The sequence below is a fragment of the Phragmites australis genome, chromosome 7 (genome assembly GCF_958298935.1).
Source record: "Phragmites australis chromosome 7, lpPhrAust1.1, whole genome shotgun sequence".
Lineage (NCBI taxonomy): Eukaryota > Viridiplantae > Streptophyta > Magnoliopsida > Poales > Poaceae > Phragmites > Phragmites australis.
In genome coordinates, this window is record NC_084927.1 from 31,597,931 (window position 1) to 31,616,663 (window position 18,733).

Genomic DNA, 18,733 nt, shown 5'->3' on the forward strand with positions numbered 1-18,733 from the left:
TCCCTTAGTAACCACCGTTCAGAAATAATATACGTATTTTTTTTAAAAAAATCAATTTTCTATACTTTGATTAATATTTAATTAAATTATAATAATGTATAGTGCATAAAAATTGTATAATTGGGTTTATAATTAAAAATATTGCATACTTATATACGTTTTGTAACTATAAATGATATATTTAATGAGCAAATTTTAGTTAAAATCTAACTTCAAAGATCTAGCTTTAAAAAAATACGTCTACTATTTCTAAATCAAAAGAATGTTATATTTAAAGACTGTAACATCACGAGCACTGCAGTATACAATACAGACTACTATTTTCCGATCCAATGGTGCCTTATCACCTGAATCTTACTGTCTTGTTGGCCGATTTGCCTATTGCCATCACAACTCGAGGCCACAGGAATGGTGGATCATCAGTACAGAACAATTATTTTTTGCAGAAGTCGCAGGCTCTCGCTGCCCTATGAATTGTGAATGAACGAGCCAGTCAAGTGCTCTCGGGTCCAGCTCGTGTCACCTCTGCTCCTTGCCGGGGACATGCTTCTCTGGTGACGGATGTGCGTTCGCGAGGACATAGCTGGATGCTTGCGCTTGTGCAGGGAGCACGCACCGGCGGCTCGATCGATGGACAGCTCCGCCCCTCTGGTACATGGCGTGCGTTCGGTGGGTCGGTGTGGATTCCTTCGCCCTTCCTCTACCTGCCCGTCCACGCCGCGCCTCATTTCAGAAAGACATCAAGGTGCCTTCCCTTCGTTCTCGGCAAATAGTACCATGTGCATTTGTGCATCGCGATGCAAAGATGTGGGCAAGAGAGATACACAGCGCACATCCATCTTAGTGTCAAAGCAGCACATGTTTCTCCAATGTTTAACTGACTATGCATACACAGCGTTGCAAGTTCAGTTTGAAACTTTGACGAATTGCAATCCTGATTTAGAAATATGGACGTACGAATCGGGCCATGAAGCCACGACCGGCACTGGGGGAGCTATCACTTGCAGCAACGACCTGCTCCACGCGGTTTGGCGAGAAGCATCAGTGCGTCGCACGTTATACGCGTAGCTTGCCCAGCCAACGCCATTGATCAACGCCCCCATGTACAAATAAGATCAAATCGTCGCAACGTCACATGCACGAAGCGACCGGGTTTCCATTGTTTAAGTCGAATGAAGCTAAGGTTAGATCGAATCGATCGCGTCTCACGTGGCCCGGGCACTGGCAGTGGCATACATGAAACGGGAACGCGCAGGGCTTGGCTGGCTGGTGCCCGACAAGGCTGCCCTCCCGAGTCTCCTCGGGCCCGCGTCGTGGATGTGAACTCGTTAGTTCCACGTAGGTCTGCACTGCAGCGCTCTCCTCTCGTTCCTTGGCTTGCCTTCGTCTTGGTCTCTGTGGTCTACTGGTCTGCGTCCTGGCTCTGGCTGTCGGGGCCGTGCCGTGTCGGCCGGGTGTTCGGAGTTTGGATCCCACGCAGCAGCGCGTCCCCGTGCCTGGCTTAGCTCCTCTCCTAGACTCCTGCAGCTTTTAGTCAGATCCATTTTTTTTAAGGATTTAGGGTATGTAGAGCTCTTCTGATTTAAATTTTTTTAAGAAAGTGATTCTTTAAAAGAAGTAATTTCAGTGGTTCAAATTTATTTTTTAATGATTCTTTAGAGTAACTCTACAGAGAAAATAATTCTACATGAAAAGTGAATTAGAAAAAGCTACTTTTTTTTAGCTCCTATCATCTAGTTTATTTCAGGGATTGTTGGTGGAAATACCACGACCATAGATATTGTAGGGAGTTACCATCAAGTACTCCTTCGGAGCCCTAGGGCCCTAGACCCCCTGTGGCAATCAGGGCCTCCAGAGCCCGTGAGCCTTCTCGGTCACCGACTCTCGGAGCTTGAGGGGGCTAGCTGACCCACGACGCCCCTTGATCTGGCCGTCTAAGCTCAAAGACACTCCGACCATGACCCATCTGGATCCTTGGCTTCGGATGGACCCAAAGACCCCAACCTAGGAGTACCCCGGAGGCCCGAAGACCCCTGACCTTCGGAGACCGCAGACTCCTGGAGGCTAGAAGAAGGAAGCGGAGTGTCTAGTAAAGATCAGCGGAAGCAGGCCCGTCGGCCATGTGATGTCTGCAATGAGATGACCGACATTTAATGCCGGTCATGTGGTGACCACCTTAACACTCCAGGAGCAACTGGTGACCAACCTGGCACGTTAGATATTGCGGCGCCGCAATGGGTGACTAAGGTTGCCACTTCTTCCTGCCATGGTTAAAAAATATCCTCCAAGTAGGGTTATAGTAATTTTACCAAGGCCTAGGCCATGTTGCCCGGTCGCCCCTAGGTCCCTATTACATAGGGGAAACATGTATTTATCTTGGTAGTGGCGTGATTGTGTACTCATACTCTGAATGTCATTATAAATATAGACATATAGGCATCAGGCTAGGACACAGATTTTTACTATCACCGTATTGGGTATTTATTTTCTCTCTACTTCTTCTACAAGCTTGAGGCACTCCTGTAAGTGAGCCTTTGTCGCACTTTATTTGTGGAAGACATTTTCTTTCACCAACAGTTACGTCATCCGTGGGGAGGAATATATAAGTACTAGGAGAGGTAGGATGTCATCAGAGAAGGAGGCCACCTGGGCACTAGCCCAGACGACTAGCTCTACTATCACACTTGTGTGAAGGTCGGCGCAGTAGTCGTAGCCAAGCACTCAATGTGCCACCACCAGTTCCACAGATAGGTGGAACGGGGGCCCGTGGCTACCGCTGAACCGATCACAACCACGGCGGTGGTTGGCATAGGGGGCAGAGTTGTCTCGGAGGCTTTTCAGCAGCAATACAGCGAAGAGCTTGTTGTACCACAAGGGGCTACGGCTGAGGCCACGGCTGTGTAGGCCACCCTCTGATGGTTCTGGGCGCTAAAACCTAGGGGCAGTTGTGCTTGGACCCAGCCCTAAGATGACTTTTGTGACGACATCTAGGACACTTTCGTAGAACCATTGTCCTCTAAAAGCTTGTTCGTTCGGCAACCTCCTTGGCCTCCCTCGGCGAAAAGGGGCACCGAGGAGGCCATGGGGTCCGAAGTGCGCAAATCTCACCAACGATGTAGGCGGCACGGTCGGGGGTGCTAAGTCTCCTCCCCTGAACGACGACGCGCCCAAGGTCAATTGCCAACGGAGGGGCACTGGTGCACTCTACATAGGGTTGGACGTGCCCATAATACCGAGGACTACCAAACACTGGTAACATTCCAGCAAGGGTACATCGAGAGGTAGGCGGCACACACAGTAGGGAAAGGAACTGATCGTAGGCCTGGAGTAGGCCACTGAGCCCCTCGACTAGCTCTGTCGACTCAAACTACGCCACCAAAGGTGCAGCACACAAGCGGTGAAGAATCACCGATGGCCCCTTGAAATGGCATCGGTGAACTACACATGTGGGGGCAGTCGTGTAGGGGCAACCAGGCTTGAGCCCTTGCGACTTCTGCCTCCAAAAAACATCATGGGGCGAATCATCCCCCTCACTAATGCTCTAAATAGTTGCATCCAGCATCGTCAAACATCAAACGTGACATGGGAGGCCTCGCCCAGGTCTCTGGCCGCTCCGAAGGCCCAGGCAGGGCCCCTTTGGTGAAGGCCTGTTGGGCCTTGGCAGACAAGCTTCGGTTGCCCCATAGGTTCAAGTAGCCTTCCCCTTCAGCAGACAACCCACGTGGGAGGTGTCTGTCCCTCCACCGCCTCGATAGTTGCGGAGGCTTCCAAGCCTCCGGCCTTGCTATAAAGGCCCAGTTTAGGCCAAGGTATGCCCCACTGTAGACCTCTCCATTTCAGCCTTGCCATCTACTTTCGACCTTTACATAGCCATATAAAAGCCTCAATTTGGCGTATGATGAGAATAGTCATCCGAGCTAGTGACATTCCCTATTGCAGTTAGCTGTTCACCCATAACAATACATACAAAACTTAAGTTATATCTTTGCTCAAATTGTGCCACATAGTGCACAGCAATCAAAACCTTTGCACCTCGAAAGCATAGCATCGGTCGCCTCGAGGTATCAAAACCCTCCGCACCTCAAAAGCATTGCCTCGGTAGCATCGTGAATCAACTTATCGATTATCCCTAAAATTACCTCATTCCATGCATACATACATATGCATATACATACACGAGGCATAATCACCTTAGATGCTTCCCTGCCATGGCTAAAGCCACGCCAATGGCGCTGATAAAACACGCTCTCCGCCCGCTCGCAATCAAAAGACGTGAGCGGGTTAGGGGAATGATGCTTCGCGTGATGCACACTATGTAGTGTGCATAAGATGCAAGACACGCCCTCCGCTTGCTCGTAGCCGAAAAGCGCGAGGGAGGCTGGGGAGTCTCTGAGTCAAAAGGCTTCGACGATCCTGTGTAGGAGGTAGAAATTTTCTAACTCTATCAAAATGCATTATTTTTAAGACAATTACAGGAACAAGGCAGGGGCTAAGATAACAAGAAGTTTGAGTGGGAGTCGGAATATGCTAGCTTTGGCCATCGCTGCAGGGCTCTAGACGGCCCTAACTCTGTCGAGCCTCACCGCAACTAACCGCTGAAGGGGCCACAGACTGTCTCCCTTGGCCTCGCCCTCGACTCCATCTTCGACTACCGTCACGGGGGGCACTGGGCGATCCTGCCTCCGTAGAGCCTCGCCATGTATACCGCTGATGGGGGTAACAGACCCCCCCGCTCAACCTTGGCATTGACTCTGCCTCAGGCCACACCATGATGCCCTAGCCGGTCCTGCCTCTGTAGAGCCTCACCGCGTATATCGCTGAGGGGGTAGTGGACTGTCCCCCTTAGCCTCGCCATCAACTTTGCCTCCGGCTTCATCACGACACTCCGGACGGCCTCATCTCTGTCGAGCATCACCGTGACTACATGTTGAGGGGGTAGTGGAACCCCCCTTAGTCTCGCCATCGACTCCGCCTCTGGCCATGCTACGACGCTTCGGCCAGCCTTGCCTCCGTCAAGCCTTACTGCATCTACCGACGTGGGGCCCCGATAGCCCTGCCTCCGTTGATCCTCGCTGTGGCCAGTGCTGAGGGGGTAGCTGACTTCCTCCCACGGCCTTGCCTTTAACTTCACTTGTGGCCACCATCGCACCGCACCGAATGGCCCTTCCTTCGCTGAACTTCGCCGTCCCTCAGCTCCGCTGTCGTCTACGCCTCCACCATAAGCATAAGTGCTTGCAACTTCCACCATAGGTGTAAAAGTCTAAAAATTCTACCATAAGGGTTGAGGCTTGAATCCTCCAAAGGTCCCTACCTCGGTCGACTCGAGGTCCAAACCTGTGTGAGTTTTTGTCGCCCTAGTCGCACCTAAGACACTAAGAGCGCACCTATAATCGCACACTCCGTCCGTAAACAACCGTAAGGTGCGTGAGCCAGGAAAAGGGAAGTTTCTGGAGCCTAGGTGCTAGAGAACACGTCTGGCCCCATCATGACACTTCTTTTCCTAAATCTGAGGATCAAGGAAGATGTTCTTCCGGATCAAACCCGGTTTGCTCGGAGGATCGCCTGACACTTCGATTAAGAAAAAAAGCACTACAAATTAATCATGAAATAGCAAACAGATCTAAGGATGATAGTATATTAATAATTTCACATGCAAAAGATGCGCACATGCCTCTCTGAGTTCCAGGTACTCCAGACTACTCGAGAGAAAAAACACCAAAAAAGAATAGGGAAGGAAACCGCAAGGTCCTAAAAGCGATGCATGCGCTTCATGTGCGGCCTACCACTGCGGAAACTAATGCAGTAGCCGGCCCCAGAGCTGTCACGGGATGAAGAGGAGCAGGAGGACTCCTCCTCGGCCTCCTCTCCCTCCTACTTGGTCTTCTCTACCTTGGACACCTCCTTCTCCTTCTCTTCTACCTTATCCTCCTCGTCAATCTCCTTCTCCAGGAGATCCTAGTCGATCTCCTCCTCATCATTGAAGATATCGACGATCTCGGTAGGAAAAACCATGAAGGTTGGGGATCGAGATGGAGCAACAGGCAGTAGCCCTATCAGTGAGGGCAAGATCACGTAGCCTGGCGCCAACTCCAAATTGGGATAAGGGCCCTTTAGGTTGCCTGCCCCGATGGTGCCACGGCTGGCGGAACCAGCGTCGACATCAGGGGTGGCCCAGCCCCTACCAGATCACTCGAGATCATCGACATCTCCGACGATGAAGAGAAAGAAAATGCCGTGATCAACCAAGGAGGATCGCCTCCTTACCCTACAAAGGCAATAGTGAATGGCTAGCTAAGTGAACCCCTGCTTATATAGCCTGGCCGGCCATTAACATGTGCCACAGGATGGAAGCAGAATCGCCATGGGTGTCATTTCACGGCTTTCCTAGTTACTGCTCTGGGGGCCCATGGCCATGCCATAGTCCAAACTGCACATGTGGCAGCATCCCATGTTAATGCTCTGGTTTTTTTTTTTGCATAAACGTCTCGTCATGTTTATTGCTCAAGCCTCTTTTGGCGTATGCAAGGGCTGTTGGCACAATACCACAAAGAAACTGACGTGTTACCCCATCAGATGCACTGCCATTGCCTGGCGTCATCATTTACTCGTGCCAGAAAAATAGGAGAATATCTCGCCTCCACACACAATCCCCACTATGACAATTCAAATGGTGAGAAGACTCACCGTTAGAGAGCATGCTCGGACTACCTAGAGGCTTCGGAGCCCGTCGTCCCCCTCAAAGCTCACTGGTCTTCGGCTCTAACGCCGACTACACCTCCGGCCTCACCGTAGGCTTTGGAGCTCGTCATCTGCGTCGACCCTCACCGTGGCTAGCGCTAAGGGGGTCACAGACTTCCTCCCTCAACAACATCGTCAATTTCATCTCTGACTACCTTGCAAGGCTTCGAGCTCGTCATTTCCGTCAAACTTCATTGATCTTCGGCTCTGACGTTGACTACGCCTCCGACCTCGGCTTAGGCTTTGGAAGTCACCATCTTTGTCGACACACGTCGTGGCCCATGCTATGGGGTCGCTCCTCCCTCAGTACCACCATCGACTTTTTCTCTGACCATCATGCTAGGCTTCGAAGCTCGTCGTCACCGTCAAACCCCATTGGTCTTTGGCTTCGATGTTGACTACACCTCTAGCCTCAGCGTAGGCTTCAGAGCTCGTCATCTCCATTGACCCACACCACGACTATCATTGATGGGGGTCGTAGACTTCCTCCCTCAGCGCCATCATCGACTTCATCTCCGACCACCTTGCTAGGCTTTAGAGCTTGTCGTCTTCATCAAACCTCACTAGTCTTCAGCTCCAACGTTGACTACACCTCTGGCCGTGGTGTAGGCTTTGAAACTCGTCATCTCTGTTGACCCTCACCGCGGCCAGCGCTGAGGGGGTCGCAGACTTCCTCCCTCAGTGCCACCGTCGACTTTGTCTCTGACCACTTTGCTAGGCTCTGAAGCTCGTCATCTCTGTCAAACCTCGCCACGGCTTGTGCTAAGGGGATCATAGAATTCCTCCCTCAGCACCACTGTTAACTCCATCTCTGATCACCTTGCTAGGCTTTGCTACCTGTCATCTCCGTCAAACCTCATTGGTCTTCGGCTCCGACATTGGCTACGCCTCCATCCTCGACGTAGACTTCGGAGCTCATCATCTCCATGGACCCCCGCCAAACCAGCGTTGAGGGGGGTCACAGACTTTCTTCCTCAGCTCTGTCATCGACTTGAATTCCGATCACCTTGATAGGCTTCAGAGCCTATCATCTCCGTCAAACCTCGTCGGTCTTCAGCTCCAATGTCGACTATGCCTCCGGCCTTGGTGTAGGCTTCGGAGCTCATCGTCTCCATCGATCCATGTCACGGCCAGCGCTGAGGGGGTCGCAGACTTCCTCCCTCGGCGCCAACGTCGACTTTAATTCCTATGACCTTGCTAGTCTTCGGTGCTCGTCATCTCCGTAAAACCTCGCTGGTCTTTGGCTCCGATGTTGGCTATGCCTCCGGCCTCCACGTAGGCTTCGGAGCTCCTCGTCTCCATCGACCCACACCACAGCTAGCATTGAGGGGCTCATAGGCTTCCTCCCTCAGCATCACCATCGACTTCAATTCTGATCACCTTGCTAGGCTTCGGTGCCCATCATCTTTATCAAACCTCGCTGATCTTCAGCTCTAACTTTGGCTACACCTCCGGCCTCGGTGTAGGCTTCAGAGCTCGTCATCTCCGTCGACCCATGCCATGGCCAATGCTGAGAGGGTAATAGACTTCCTCCCTCGACACCACCATGTACTTCGTCTCCAACAAGCCTTGCCACTCTTCAGCTCTGATGTCAATTGCGCCTCCGGCTTCTACCTTGAGGCTCCGGAGCACATTGCCACCAACGACCCCTCTTTCGGTGACTGTTACTAGGCTTCGGGCGACCTCTCATCTGTCAAGCCTCTCTGCGGGGGGTCACGAGGTGCCTCCCTCAGCTCCCTCTATCAGCTTCCCCCTCAAAAACCACAGTGGGACTTCAGAGCATAGTCTTTGTCAAGCCTTGAAGCCCTTTGGTCCGTCTTCAGCCTTGTCACTAAGCTTCAGACCACACCCTCTCCATTGAGCCTTGATGCCATCACTCATGGCCATCGCTAAGAGGTCAATCTGGGTGAAAAGCTGTTCGGATATCCTAACTCGATGGCAGGGCTTGGGCTAGTTTCTTTTGCAATTTTGCATCCGTTCGCCCCTCCAGACCTTGAGGTCAGCGGATGAAGGGGTGCTATTGGGGGAAATACCCCAGCCATAGATAATGTAAGAAGCCCCCATCAAGGACTCCTCCGGATCCCTAGGGCCCTGAACCCCCTACGACAACCAAGGCCTCCGAAGCTTATGAGCCTCCTCCTCCGGTCACCAACTCTCAGAGCCTAGGGAAGCTATCTGACCCCTGACGCCCCTTGGTTCGGCCAGTCTAAGCCCAAAGATACTCTGGCTCAAGACCCCTTCGGATCCCTAGCATCGGAACAGTCCCAAAGACCCGAGCCTAGGAGTCCCCCAAAGGCCCGGAGACCCTTGACCTTTGGAGGTCGCAGACTCCCGGAGGCTAGAGGAAGGAGGAAGAGTCCCTAATAAAGATCAGCGGAAGCATGCCCGTCGGCCACATGATGTTTGCCATGAGATGACTGGCATTTAATGTCGGTCATGTGGTGGCCACCTTGATACTCTAGGAGCAAGTGGTGACTGGCCTGACACGCTGGAAAATACGACACCGCAATGGACGACCAAGCTTGCCACCACTTACTGTCATGGTTAGAAAATATCCTCCAAATAGGGTTATAGCATTTTTAGCTAGGTCTAGAGCATGCTGCCCGACCAGCCCTAGGTCCCTATTGCATAAGAGAAACGTGTATCATTATCCTGATAGGGGCATGATTGTATACCCACACCCTGAATGGCACTATAAACAGACTTGTAGCCATCAGGTCAGAACATATTTTTTTTACTATCACCGCATTGGGTATTCCTCTCTACTTCATCTTCAAGCTTGAGACACTCCTATAAGTGAGCTCTCGCCGTACTTTGTTTGTGAAAAATATTTTCTTTCACCAACAGGGAATCACTCCCATAAAATTACCTTAAAAATTAAAAATTAAAAACTATTATTTAACAGAGCTTCCATTAATTTCACTCAAAGAGCTACTTAAGAGCTTTGCCAAACCGGCACTTACTCAGATCGAGTTGCTAATATACTTCTTTCTGGGCCGTTAAAGTCATGGCCTATGCAATTCGGACCCGGGCTTCAAGTAGCCGCCTTATTGGGCTAAAATTCAAACAAGTGCCAACCGAATGGTTTTCTATGGCCCCGCTTGACGAAAACTTCTGTTCCTTCTGAAGCCCAATATTTGGACCAGTTCATGTTCCAATTCAATTGACACGAGCCCAGAGCACTCTGCTGGGTTCCAAGTTCCAGCCAATTCCAAATCTCTAAATATAATATGAAATTGATTCTTCAGTAAACAGATGCGCTATGAGATATCTAGATGCTTGTCATGTCGTCTATTTCTGCTAGGGAAAAGTCTATTTTTGGACAACCACCTGTTGTGTTGTTGGTTTAAAATTGATATCAGCTATGTTTAGTCTCTGAACTATTAAAAACATTCAACATCAGCCCCTGCGCTTCTTTGCTCCCCTCGCCGGAGTTGATCGATTAAACTTTTTTGCGATTTCAGTCACCTATAGTACAAAGAAACTGAAAAAATAGGGTTCTGGGGGCATCACCGGTGGGTGAACAAGAGCCCGACAGGACGTGAGGCGCGTGATCCGAGTGCAGCATCGATGCACTGACAACCGAACTAGTCCACCATCTTGTAGTCATTGCCACCCTTCCCCGCCGACACCTTCCACGGGCTCACCATTGCTCTACCACCTTCTCCTTTCCTCTCCTCCGGAAAATTTTCGGTGCAAACAAATCATTCGGTGCAAATATACAAACATCAAATCCCGTTCGTCTGGTTCAGATCTGAAGACAGCTCTTCCTCCCACCATCCCACCGGATCTTCCTCGCACCATCCACCGGCTCTTCCTTCTGCATGAAAATTTTCACCGCACAGGGTTCTTGGCAAAATGACCAGTGAGATGGTGAGAGGAAGAGCTGCATTCAAATCAGGATCGGACATATGAGATTTGCTGTTTTCATATATACACCAAATAATTTGTTTACACCAAAGATTCCCCCTTTAATTATGAGATATGGTTGGCGACATAATGGACATAATGAAGTTTCATGCCTCCAACAATGGCTACATAAGATGGATGCCCTAGAAAAGGAGTTTGAATTCCTTCGCCGTGAAATAGATGCCAGATCCCAAGAAGCAACTTCAAGTAGCAACCAGCCGCCCCGTGGGTGGGGGTTTTCTGGAGGTGGATTGGATAGCTCATCATTTTAAAGAGTTTTGAAGAGCCAGAAGAGGGCACTTCTATAGAGTTCCACTGGTTATTTTTTTCAGGTCTTTTCTAAAAAAAAAACGAAGGAAAATCCTGTACGAATTATTGGATGATAGTTCAGAACACATATTTCTGGTTTTATAGGCTACGAAAGGATCAAAGCAAAATGCAGTCGCACAGTTTTGCAAAGAACTTCAAAAGGCAAAAGGAATATCATATATCGTCAGTATTTTTGAGTTATGCTTGCCAGTCTGTTTTTGGTATAATCATGGCACTAATCATCATAAACGATTTATACTCCTGCATATCTCCCGCATGATATGTGAACAAGACGTAAATCACACAGGCCCATCCTGATTAACACAATGGTGTTAAAGAAGCAGCTTGTCACAACTCATTGGACACTGTTTAACTGTCCAGTTTCCATTATATTTTCAGTCATCTTCTAATTCAATAAATTGAGCACTCAAGTTTTACATTGACAGAGCATGCTCGAAATTAATAGGACACAGTTGTGTTGATCCCAAAAATGTTATTCCCTCCTTGTCGTGATGCTCAGCCAATCATATTGGGAAGAGGTCTCAATGTTGTGTTGAAAAAATAACACTTTCAAATTTAGTTTCATTCAATTCCTAAATATAACATGAATAGAAACATATACAAACAATAAGCTCCGTCGAGCACCGACTAACCTGACTATCTTTCCAAGAAAGATTCTGACAAGACCTGACAAGCCCCGATAAAGTCTCAACAAGCCCGACAAGCTTTCGGCAATATATCTAATATATAATAGATCCTAATGTAAGTACCCGACGTCAGCGAGAGATATAGAAGCTTCCATGATGGTGATGCAATAGACAAAGTAGATTGCGATAATGTAGAGTAAGTAGATCCTGAGCAGTCGCGACGAGCGCTTCCTAAAAACCTTATTCATCCTCTCCCAGTGTAGGATCCCAAGAGCGACGGATTTTAGAAACTTGCTTTTCCGTTCGCCGATGCACGCAGGCACAACTGGATGGAGTAAACTATGTGTGACGGCGCAACAAAACAAAAACAGGTAAAACCCTAATTACGTATATGATATGTGGCGACGGCTGGGCAGATATATATAGAGAATTATGTGGTTGAGATGCACCATGATTGGACTCGATTATGTGCTATGATCAGATTATTAACCGACACGATTTTCACATATACATGTTTGCTCACACAGCAGAAGAATAAAACTGCAAAAGAGGTCGCACATGCGCAAGCTACTGATCCAATTTCGACGAACCATGCACGCAGGTGTCGTGTGCATGCGCCCTTCGCCACGGTGAGGCAAGAGAGCGCGCACATATGCTCTCCTAATTCTCTCATTTATATATGCTAAGTGGGTGAAAGAGGTAATTCTTTTTAAATTGGTCCTACTTCACCTTCGCTAAGAAGATAGAACTAAAAGGTACACCCTCACCTCTATTTAGTTGGTTTTTTAAGATTTATTTGAAATTTAGTTGGGCTAAGCCCATATATCTAACGGAATGCATCAACCATCTACGTAAACAAGAAATTACGAAAGCAATGGAGAAAATTTACAATACGAACATGGGGCATTTTTAAGTGTTTTACTCAAATACGTAGTCAGAATGTTTGCCTACGGACGTTAAGACATGTGGTGTGTTTGTGTGTCCTCAACTGCCAGAAGCGAATTGTGCAACACTTCCTGCAATTGTGCGGCACGGCAGCTTTAATGAATTACTAGTGTCTTGCGCGCGCCTTTGCGCGCGAGTGACAGCAGCGCTGTGAAGTATAAAGGTATATTTTGCTCAGTTCTATTTTTTTATAGTGAAGTATTAGATAAATGGGAGTCAAAGGATTTAGAGTATGTACTGTTAGGTTTTTTTCCTTTGTTATGTGGTTATTTAGCAAAACTGATGGAAATAGTTTCAGCAGTGGCGGAATTTGCTGAGTGAGTAAGCGGTGACAAAAGTAAATGCAGAATGAAGATGGGGAGTGGTCATAAGGCAAAGAATCTACAATACATGCAGCAGCTATTTTAGATTTCAAGATCCCAATAGAATGAGGTGATCAGTTTGCATACCAGATGTGTTGGTGTTCAGGTAGGTATAAGCTGGAGGGAGGAGTTTGTCAACAAAATGAATGAGTAATTAGATGATGCAAAGTGTTGCTGTTATGAGAATGAGAATCACAGCCGAATCATTTGGGTGGCAAATGATTGTAAACAAAAGATGGCTTAGTATATGTAGTTTTCATGTGCAAAGAAAAGCTGATGTAGTGTGAATGGGTCATTGCAAAAGCATTTTGACATAGAAATTGTACATGCAAGGGCACAGAGATCCGAGATAGTGGCTGATATAAATTCTAGCTACAGATCCTGTGCGAAAGTAGTATATGTATTTTTATGTGCTACCATTGTTGTAAGGAAGCTGTTAGGAAGAATACCTCTAGGTTGGCAACGGCAAAAGTGAAATACTGTTTTTCTCATAGCAATAAGAGTAGTGATTTTCAGGTACAAAATACTGTAAGAGGAATTTAGTAAGTAACAGTGTTAGAAGTAGTGCTGAATATATTTGTGTACTGGTTGTTTAAAAGCATAAAAGCTGTTTTAGTGTGCAGATGTCGGTGGATGCTTGAATATAGACTGGTGTATTATACATGGCCATCATTAGAAGAGGCTAATGCTATTTTGTCCATAGTATCTAGTTCCAGGAAGACATAGTGATAGCGGTTTGCTATGGTTAGCTTCTTCCGCATTTTTGCTATCCTAATAGGATTTATATGTACATATAATGGTACAGGAAGGGCACTGATAGTGTATCTAGTATTGGTTGGCAAGTTAACAGGTTGCCTAATAGAGCTGCAAAAGCAAGTTGCTGTAAACAAAAGGGAGCATCAGGTTACTTTCACTGGCAAAAGATAAGCAATGGTCCAAAGTTAGTTTCTGTTCAGTGCTTTAGGTGCCTGCGGGCAGAAGAGGAAGCAATTGTTAGTATGTTTGTGCTGTGGTTTTGGGGGAAATAGATAGTAAAAAGGTGGTATATGATTGAAACAACCTTTGTTATTTGTTTTTGTGTGCAGGAGGAGGTTTCAGATTGGGCGCTTTTGTGGCTTCATTTGTGGGTTCCTGGAAAGCAGTCCTGTGTGAATAGACAATAATGTGACAATATCAATACTAAGACTGATTGCAAAAGAGGTTATGTAAATTGGAAGGTTGGAGGAGGCTTATTCTGTACTGATCTGTCGCCAAGTGGAGTGATGCGCCTGCTGTTGATCCGGGAGAATCATTTTTGCTTCTTTTGCGGATAGTATTGTCGTTCTAGTTAAATAGAGAAGCATATGTGCAAAGTTGAGTCAGTAGGATGAGTGACTAAATGCATATGAGGGGTTAAGCAGTGAGGAGAAGGTATGCTTGCCTTTGCAATGTCTACAGTATCTTGGAATAGCCTTTTGTGAGCAGCGGAATGTTTAGATGAACCAATATCATGTCTGCATGTTATAGGGATAAACATTTGTTATGTTATGCAGTAGAATAGTAAGGATATTTATTTTATATGTAATGGTGATGGACAGTTACATGAGTTTAGATTTCTTCGATGGTGTCTCATCATGGTCCAATGATGGGGGAGGGGTCTGCAAAATGAATTTAATTTATTGGCTTGTAATCACAACAAAAAGTGGCGTGTGTGTTTATGTGCTATGTAATAGGCTACAAAAAAGGGTGCATTCTTACGGCATCTGGTGGCGTGTTCTTGGCAGTCACTTTCTCAATATCTGATTGCGGTGATGGTGCGGTGCTCTTGGGTTCAGATGGTACCGTAGGATCAGGTGGAGCAGCATAAGAACTGATGGGATAGTCTAGTGTTTGAGATGTTGGGTGGGTGCTTGACGATGTTGGATATGTGAGTGAATGGATTGGGATTTGAGAAGTTGCTGGCTGTTTTTGCTGGTCATCTCCTGTGTGTGGGAGTGCGTGCTGCCTTCCATAAGCAGTAACAACAGAGTTCACTTGGTATGATTTTTGGGGGTTGTAGTAGCTCTGTTCTGTTAAGGTAACTGCTAGAGTGAATTTTAAAGACACTATAGCTGCGATGTCTGGCGGTGTGTTATTTGCAGATCTTGATGATCGCAGGACTTGTTGGACAGGTTTACCTACAATACGCCGGGCAACGTCGCCAAAAGCTATCATCTCAGCTTCGGCAGTTCCATCATTTGCAATGAAGCATAGCTTGTATCTAGATAAGTCGATTTTTATCAGTAATATCAATCAGTGTACATATGTTTGTATGGTAAGGAAAGGGAGAGTGATTCTTACTTGAAACGGTAGCTTGTGCAAGAACATGTGTTGCACCTGTAACCATCAGCATCTGGTGCACAGGCTCTGCTGCATCTATTACATGATGGGAACCACCATGCTGTGTTTAGCACTAGACGGGTGATAGTAATAGTGCAGCGATATCCACCGTCCTATCATTGGATTTATTGAGTGATTGGTAAGGGATGCAGGTAATAATGGAGGAATGATTAATTATGCTTTGTTATTTAGAGGTAGGTGTAAAACTGTGGTGGAAAGAAGTAATCTGTGAATGGGTAGCTACAATGATAGGTTGAATATTGCATACCGGGAAGTCATATGGATCCATTGCTTGTAAATCGCTGAGATATTTGTCTTCGACGTGAAGTGATGTTCGCAGTGGAGTTGCTTGTTGTGTGGCAGCAGTGATATGCTTGATTGGTAGGCGCTGATTGTGAAGCCTGTGTATGGATACTTGTTAGTAAACATGCAGTAATATTTTAAGGAAAAATAGAGTAGAGAATGGCATAGGATTGTCATGGAATGGTATGGAGCAGTTTTAGTAGTGCTTACGCGGTGTAAAATTGTTCAGCTTCAGGAATTGTGGGATTGAAATACCAGCGACATGCGGTATTGCCGCTCAAATATCCTTGACCTGTTGAAACGAACAAAATGGGAATGTTGGTTTTTCATAGTGAAGGAGTTGCTGTTGTTGTGTGTAGTGGTATGGTTACCTGCATAGGTTTTCATGAGGCTGCCAACGATGAGGACAACAACTGGCTTAGCTTGTTCCTCATTGTAAATGCTGTCGATGCTAAATTCAGCAGCTCGTCGGCCCCATAGAGTCAATCTAATTTCAGCATTGCTGTGGATAAACAGAATTAGTTTTGTGTAAAGCTGTATTGGCTGTATTTGTGATGGAGTGTCAAAAGAATTAATATATAAAATCGAAAACACAGGTTGATGTTGTATCACAGATATTAGTATATAAGATTGTAAATATGTGTTGATTACCTAAGATCTTTAAGGACAATGTCTCTGTTTAAAGTGGGCGTTGGCTGATTTGGAAGCTGCACCGAGTGTGTGTCGGAGACTTCAGTGATCATGCCAAGAACATCTGCAGTGGTTAGATTAGTATGTGTTAAGTTCCTGTTTGAGAGGTGGGAGTACATGATTATTGAATTATAGGCACCACTGGTATTAACCTAGGAAGTTCCTGTTTTCGCCTGCGTGTCTTGGAAGGTCAGCAAAAGGTGTAAGTTTGTAGATGTATGCTGGGAACGTTTCTGGGACATCTTTTGCTGGAGTTATTTTTGTGTAGCAAGTAAATTCTAGCATATAGGGTCTATCAACAGGTTTGTAAAAGGATTTGGCTTTTGATACTCTAAAACGGCTGATGATATAGATGCCACCCTCTTGTATCAAAGGACTTTTACTGTCTATTTCAGAGTTAGGTATTTCGGCGTAGATGGCATTTCCCTGCAGGGTCAAATTGAAAGTAAGTGTCGTAAATTATCAAACTGTTATTCTAGAACTGTATGTGTAAATTTAGAAAGCATTATGTGTCTGCAAGGTAGAATATGTCATATGATAATATAGTGTGCAAGACATGTAAAGAATTGTGCTCGCACATATGTATGTGGAACAAGAAGCTGCATGTTTGCAAAATTGTTTTAGTGTCGATTTCAAGGTCTGGAGGTTGAAGCTTTTTTGGCTGCTTAGGGACGCGGTGCAATAAGACATCTGCATTTATAGGGCAAGGGTAAAAGTATTGTGAAGAATGGAACACCAAATCTATTGGCAAGGCACTCTTCCTAACCAGATAAGGCAACCGAGGCAGACAACAGATCTAATTTGAAACATATAAGAGTCCAGCAATACGCTTGGGTAAACTGATTTTACCGAAAATGTTCATGGTAGGCTCTAAAAATGGCATTGCATTGAAATCAGTTGGCTTTCTTAATGTCCAAGGATCATAACGATGGTGCATTAGAAATTATCAATCGCCCAAAATAGGAATTATCTATGGGCCTGAACCTTTAACCCTCTATATGTAAGATTTTAAAAATCTGTGCAGCTGTTGAAGCTACAAGGTATGCATGAGTCAATTGTGACATAAATGAGTGGCATATATAGAGGAAAACTTACACACGATGTAATACAGAAGGAGATACAAGGCAATAACACAAAGGCATGTATTGTTTGATTTTTTTTTTGGCCAAGGATTTGAATACAAATAGTAAACCATGGTGTGTATATATACGGAAAAGTAAATAGGCTATGCACAATCATCTATGTGATGTTCTGAATAGGGATAGGTATGAGAATGATATCTGCATAAAAATCTGGTGATGTATTGCAATAACAGGTAAAGTATGGATCTATCTTAGAATTGTAAATCCTTTGTGCTAAAGTCTTTTTTAGTAGCACCACAATTGGTGTGAGGTTTATATTTCGCTAGAAATATTGAAGACATGGTATGTATAGTTAGAAAACCAAATGAATTATGACTAATTACGTATATTATATATAATAAAGTAGAAGATTTTTAAGGAGATATAGCTGTGAAAAGGGAATTTGTATATTGTGATATCGTGGAGCATTGCGGGAAGAGCTAGAAGATGGTTTTATTTTAAAAACACAAAAGCGCTGTCATAAGGCCCTTTTTTAGAATTATTAAAATTGTAGGGTTTGTGAAACAACTCTCTTTTTTATATCATTTTGGTGCATATTTTAACTATCATTTTTAGAATCTCCTTCAAAATCCATTGTTTTGTACATAACGAAAGTATCTTTTATGCGGTTTCTATATTGGAGAAACAAAACAATATTGGTCTGTGGGGTAGTACGAAAAAATGTGCATGTCCAAATGAATAAAAGAAGTAATAGATGTATGTGAATTTGGACATGGATGTTATACTATTGATACTTAGAAAAAATTTAAACTATGTATATACTATTGGTTGCAAAGAGTTACAAACATATACGAAATATGAACACTTGATTTCAGTATAGCAAGCAGTAGGTTGATCGGATAGAGTTGGATGTTTCACGCAAAAAAAGGAATGCTTTTTTTTTCTCATGGTTTGAAACAAATAGTGGTGGGCAAAATTGCGCCATAGGTTTTCATAAAGTTGTCGAGCGTATTATAGGTTTTGATAAACCTGCTGAGTGCTATGAATTAAGTGGAAGTATTCACATTGGTGGACAATGAATAGACAAAAAGCATAGCAAGGATATAGTGTAGCATTGCAGCAATAGCTAGAGTATGACTGTATTTTAAAATTGCAAACCCTCTGTGGTAAGCTCTTTTCTAATATTATTGAAATTTTTATAGGGACTATACTTTATTAGAAATAGTAGAAATATGTTATCTATGTATTTGCAAAAGTTAATAGAGTGCGCATAATCACCAATATCATCTACAATTAAGGTACAAGGGTTGTGAACAGGAATAGGTATGAGAAGGAGATTTGTATATAAGGATACGGTGAAGCATTGCAACAACAGTTAGAGAATGCATTT

General features: G+C 45.5%; 1 protein-coding gene across 1 annotated transcript; it reads right to left on the reverse strand.

The window, feature by feature from the left end:
* Positions 1-15,456: 15,456 nt before the first annotated feature.
* Positions 15,457-16,621, reverse strand: LOC133925583 (uncharacterized). Its single transcript, XM_062371460.1, has 6 exons — positions 16,414-16,621; positions 16,223-16,325; positions 15,943-16,073; positions 15,782-15,863; positions 15,537-15,669; positions 15,457-15,474 (listed from the first exon to the last, which is right to left on the reverse strand). The coding sequence occupies exons 1-6, from the start codon at positions 16,544-16,546 to the stop codon at positions 15,457-15,459; spliced, it is 600 nt and encodes a 199-aa protein (XP_062227444.1). The 5' UTR covers positions 16,547-16,621.
* Positions 16,622-18,733: the final 2,112 nt, after the last annotated feature.

What these genes read in the sequence shown, in the direction of transcription:
- LOC133925583 (XM_062371460.1), bottom strand. Translation starts at nt 16,546, where the DNA reads ATGCTAGAATTTACTTGCTACACAAAAATAACTCCAGCAAAAGATGTC. An exon ending in CGAAAACAGGAACTTCCTAG is followed by an intron (nt 16,326 to 16,413) that starts GTTAATACCAGT and finishes TAACCACTGCAG; the next exon opens with ATGTTCTTGGCATGATCACT. An exon ending in GCTGAACAATTTTACACCGC is followed by an intron (nt 15,670 to 15,781) that starts GTAAGCACTACT and finishes ATCCATACACAG; the next exon opens with GCTTCACAATCAGCGCCTAC.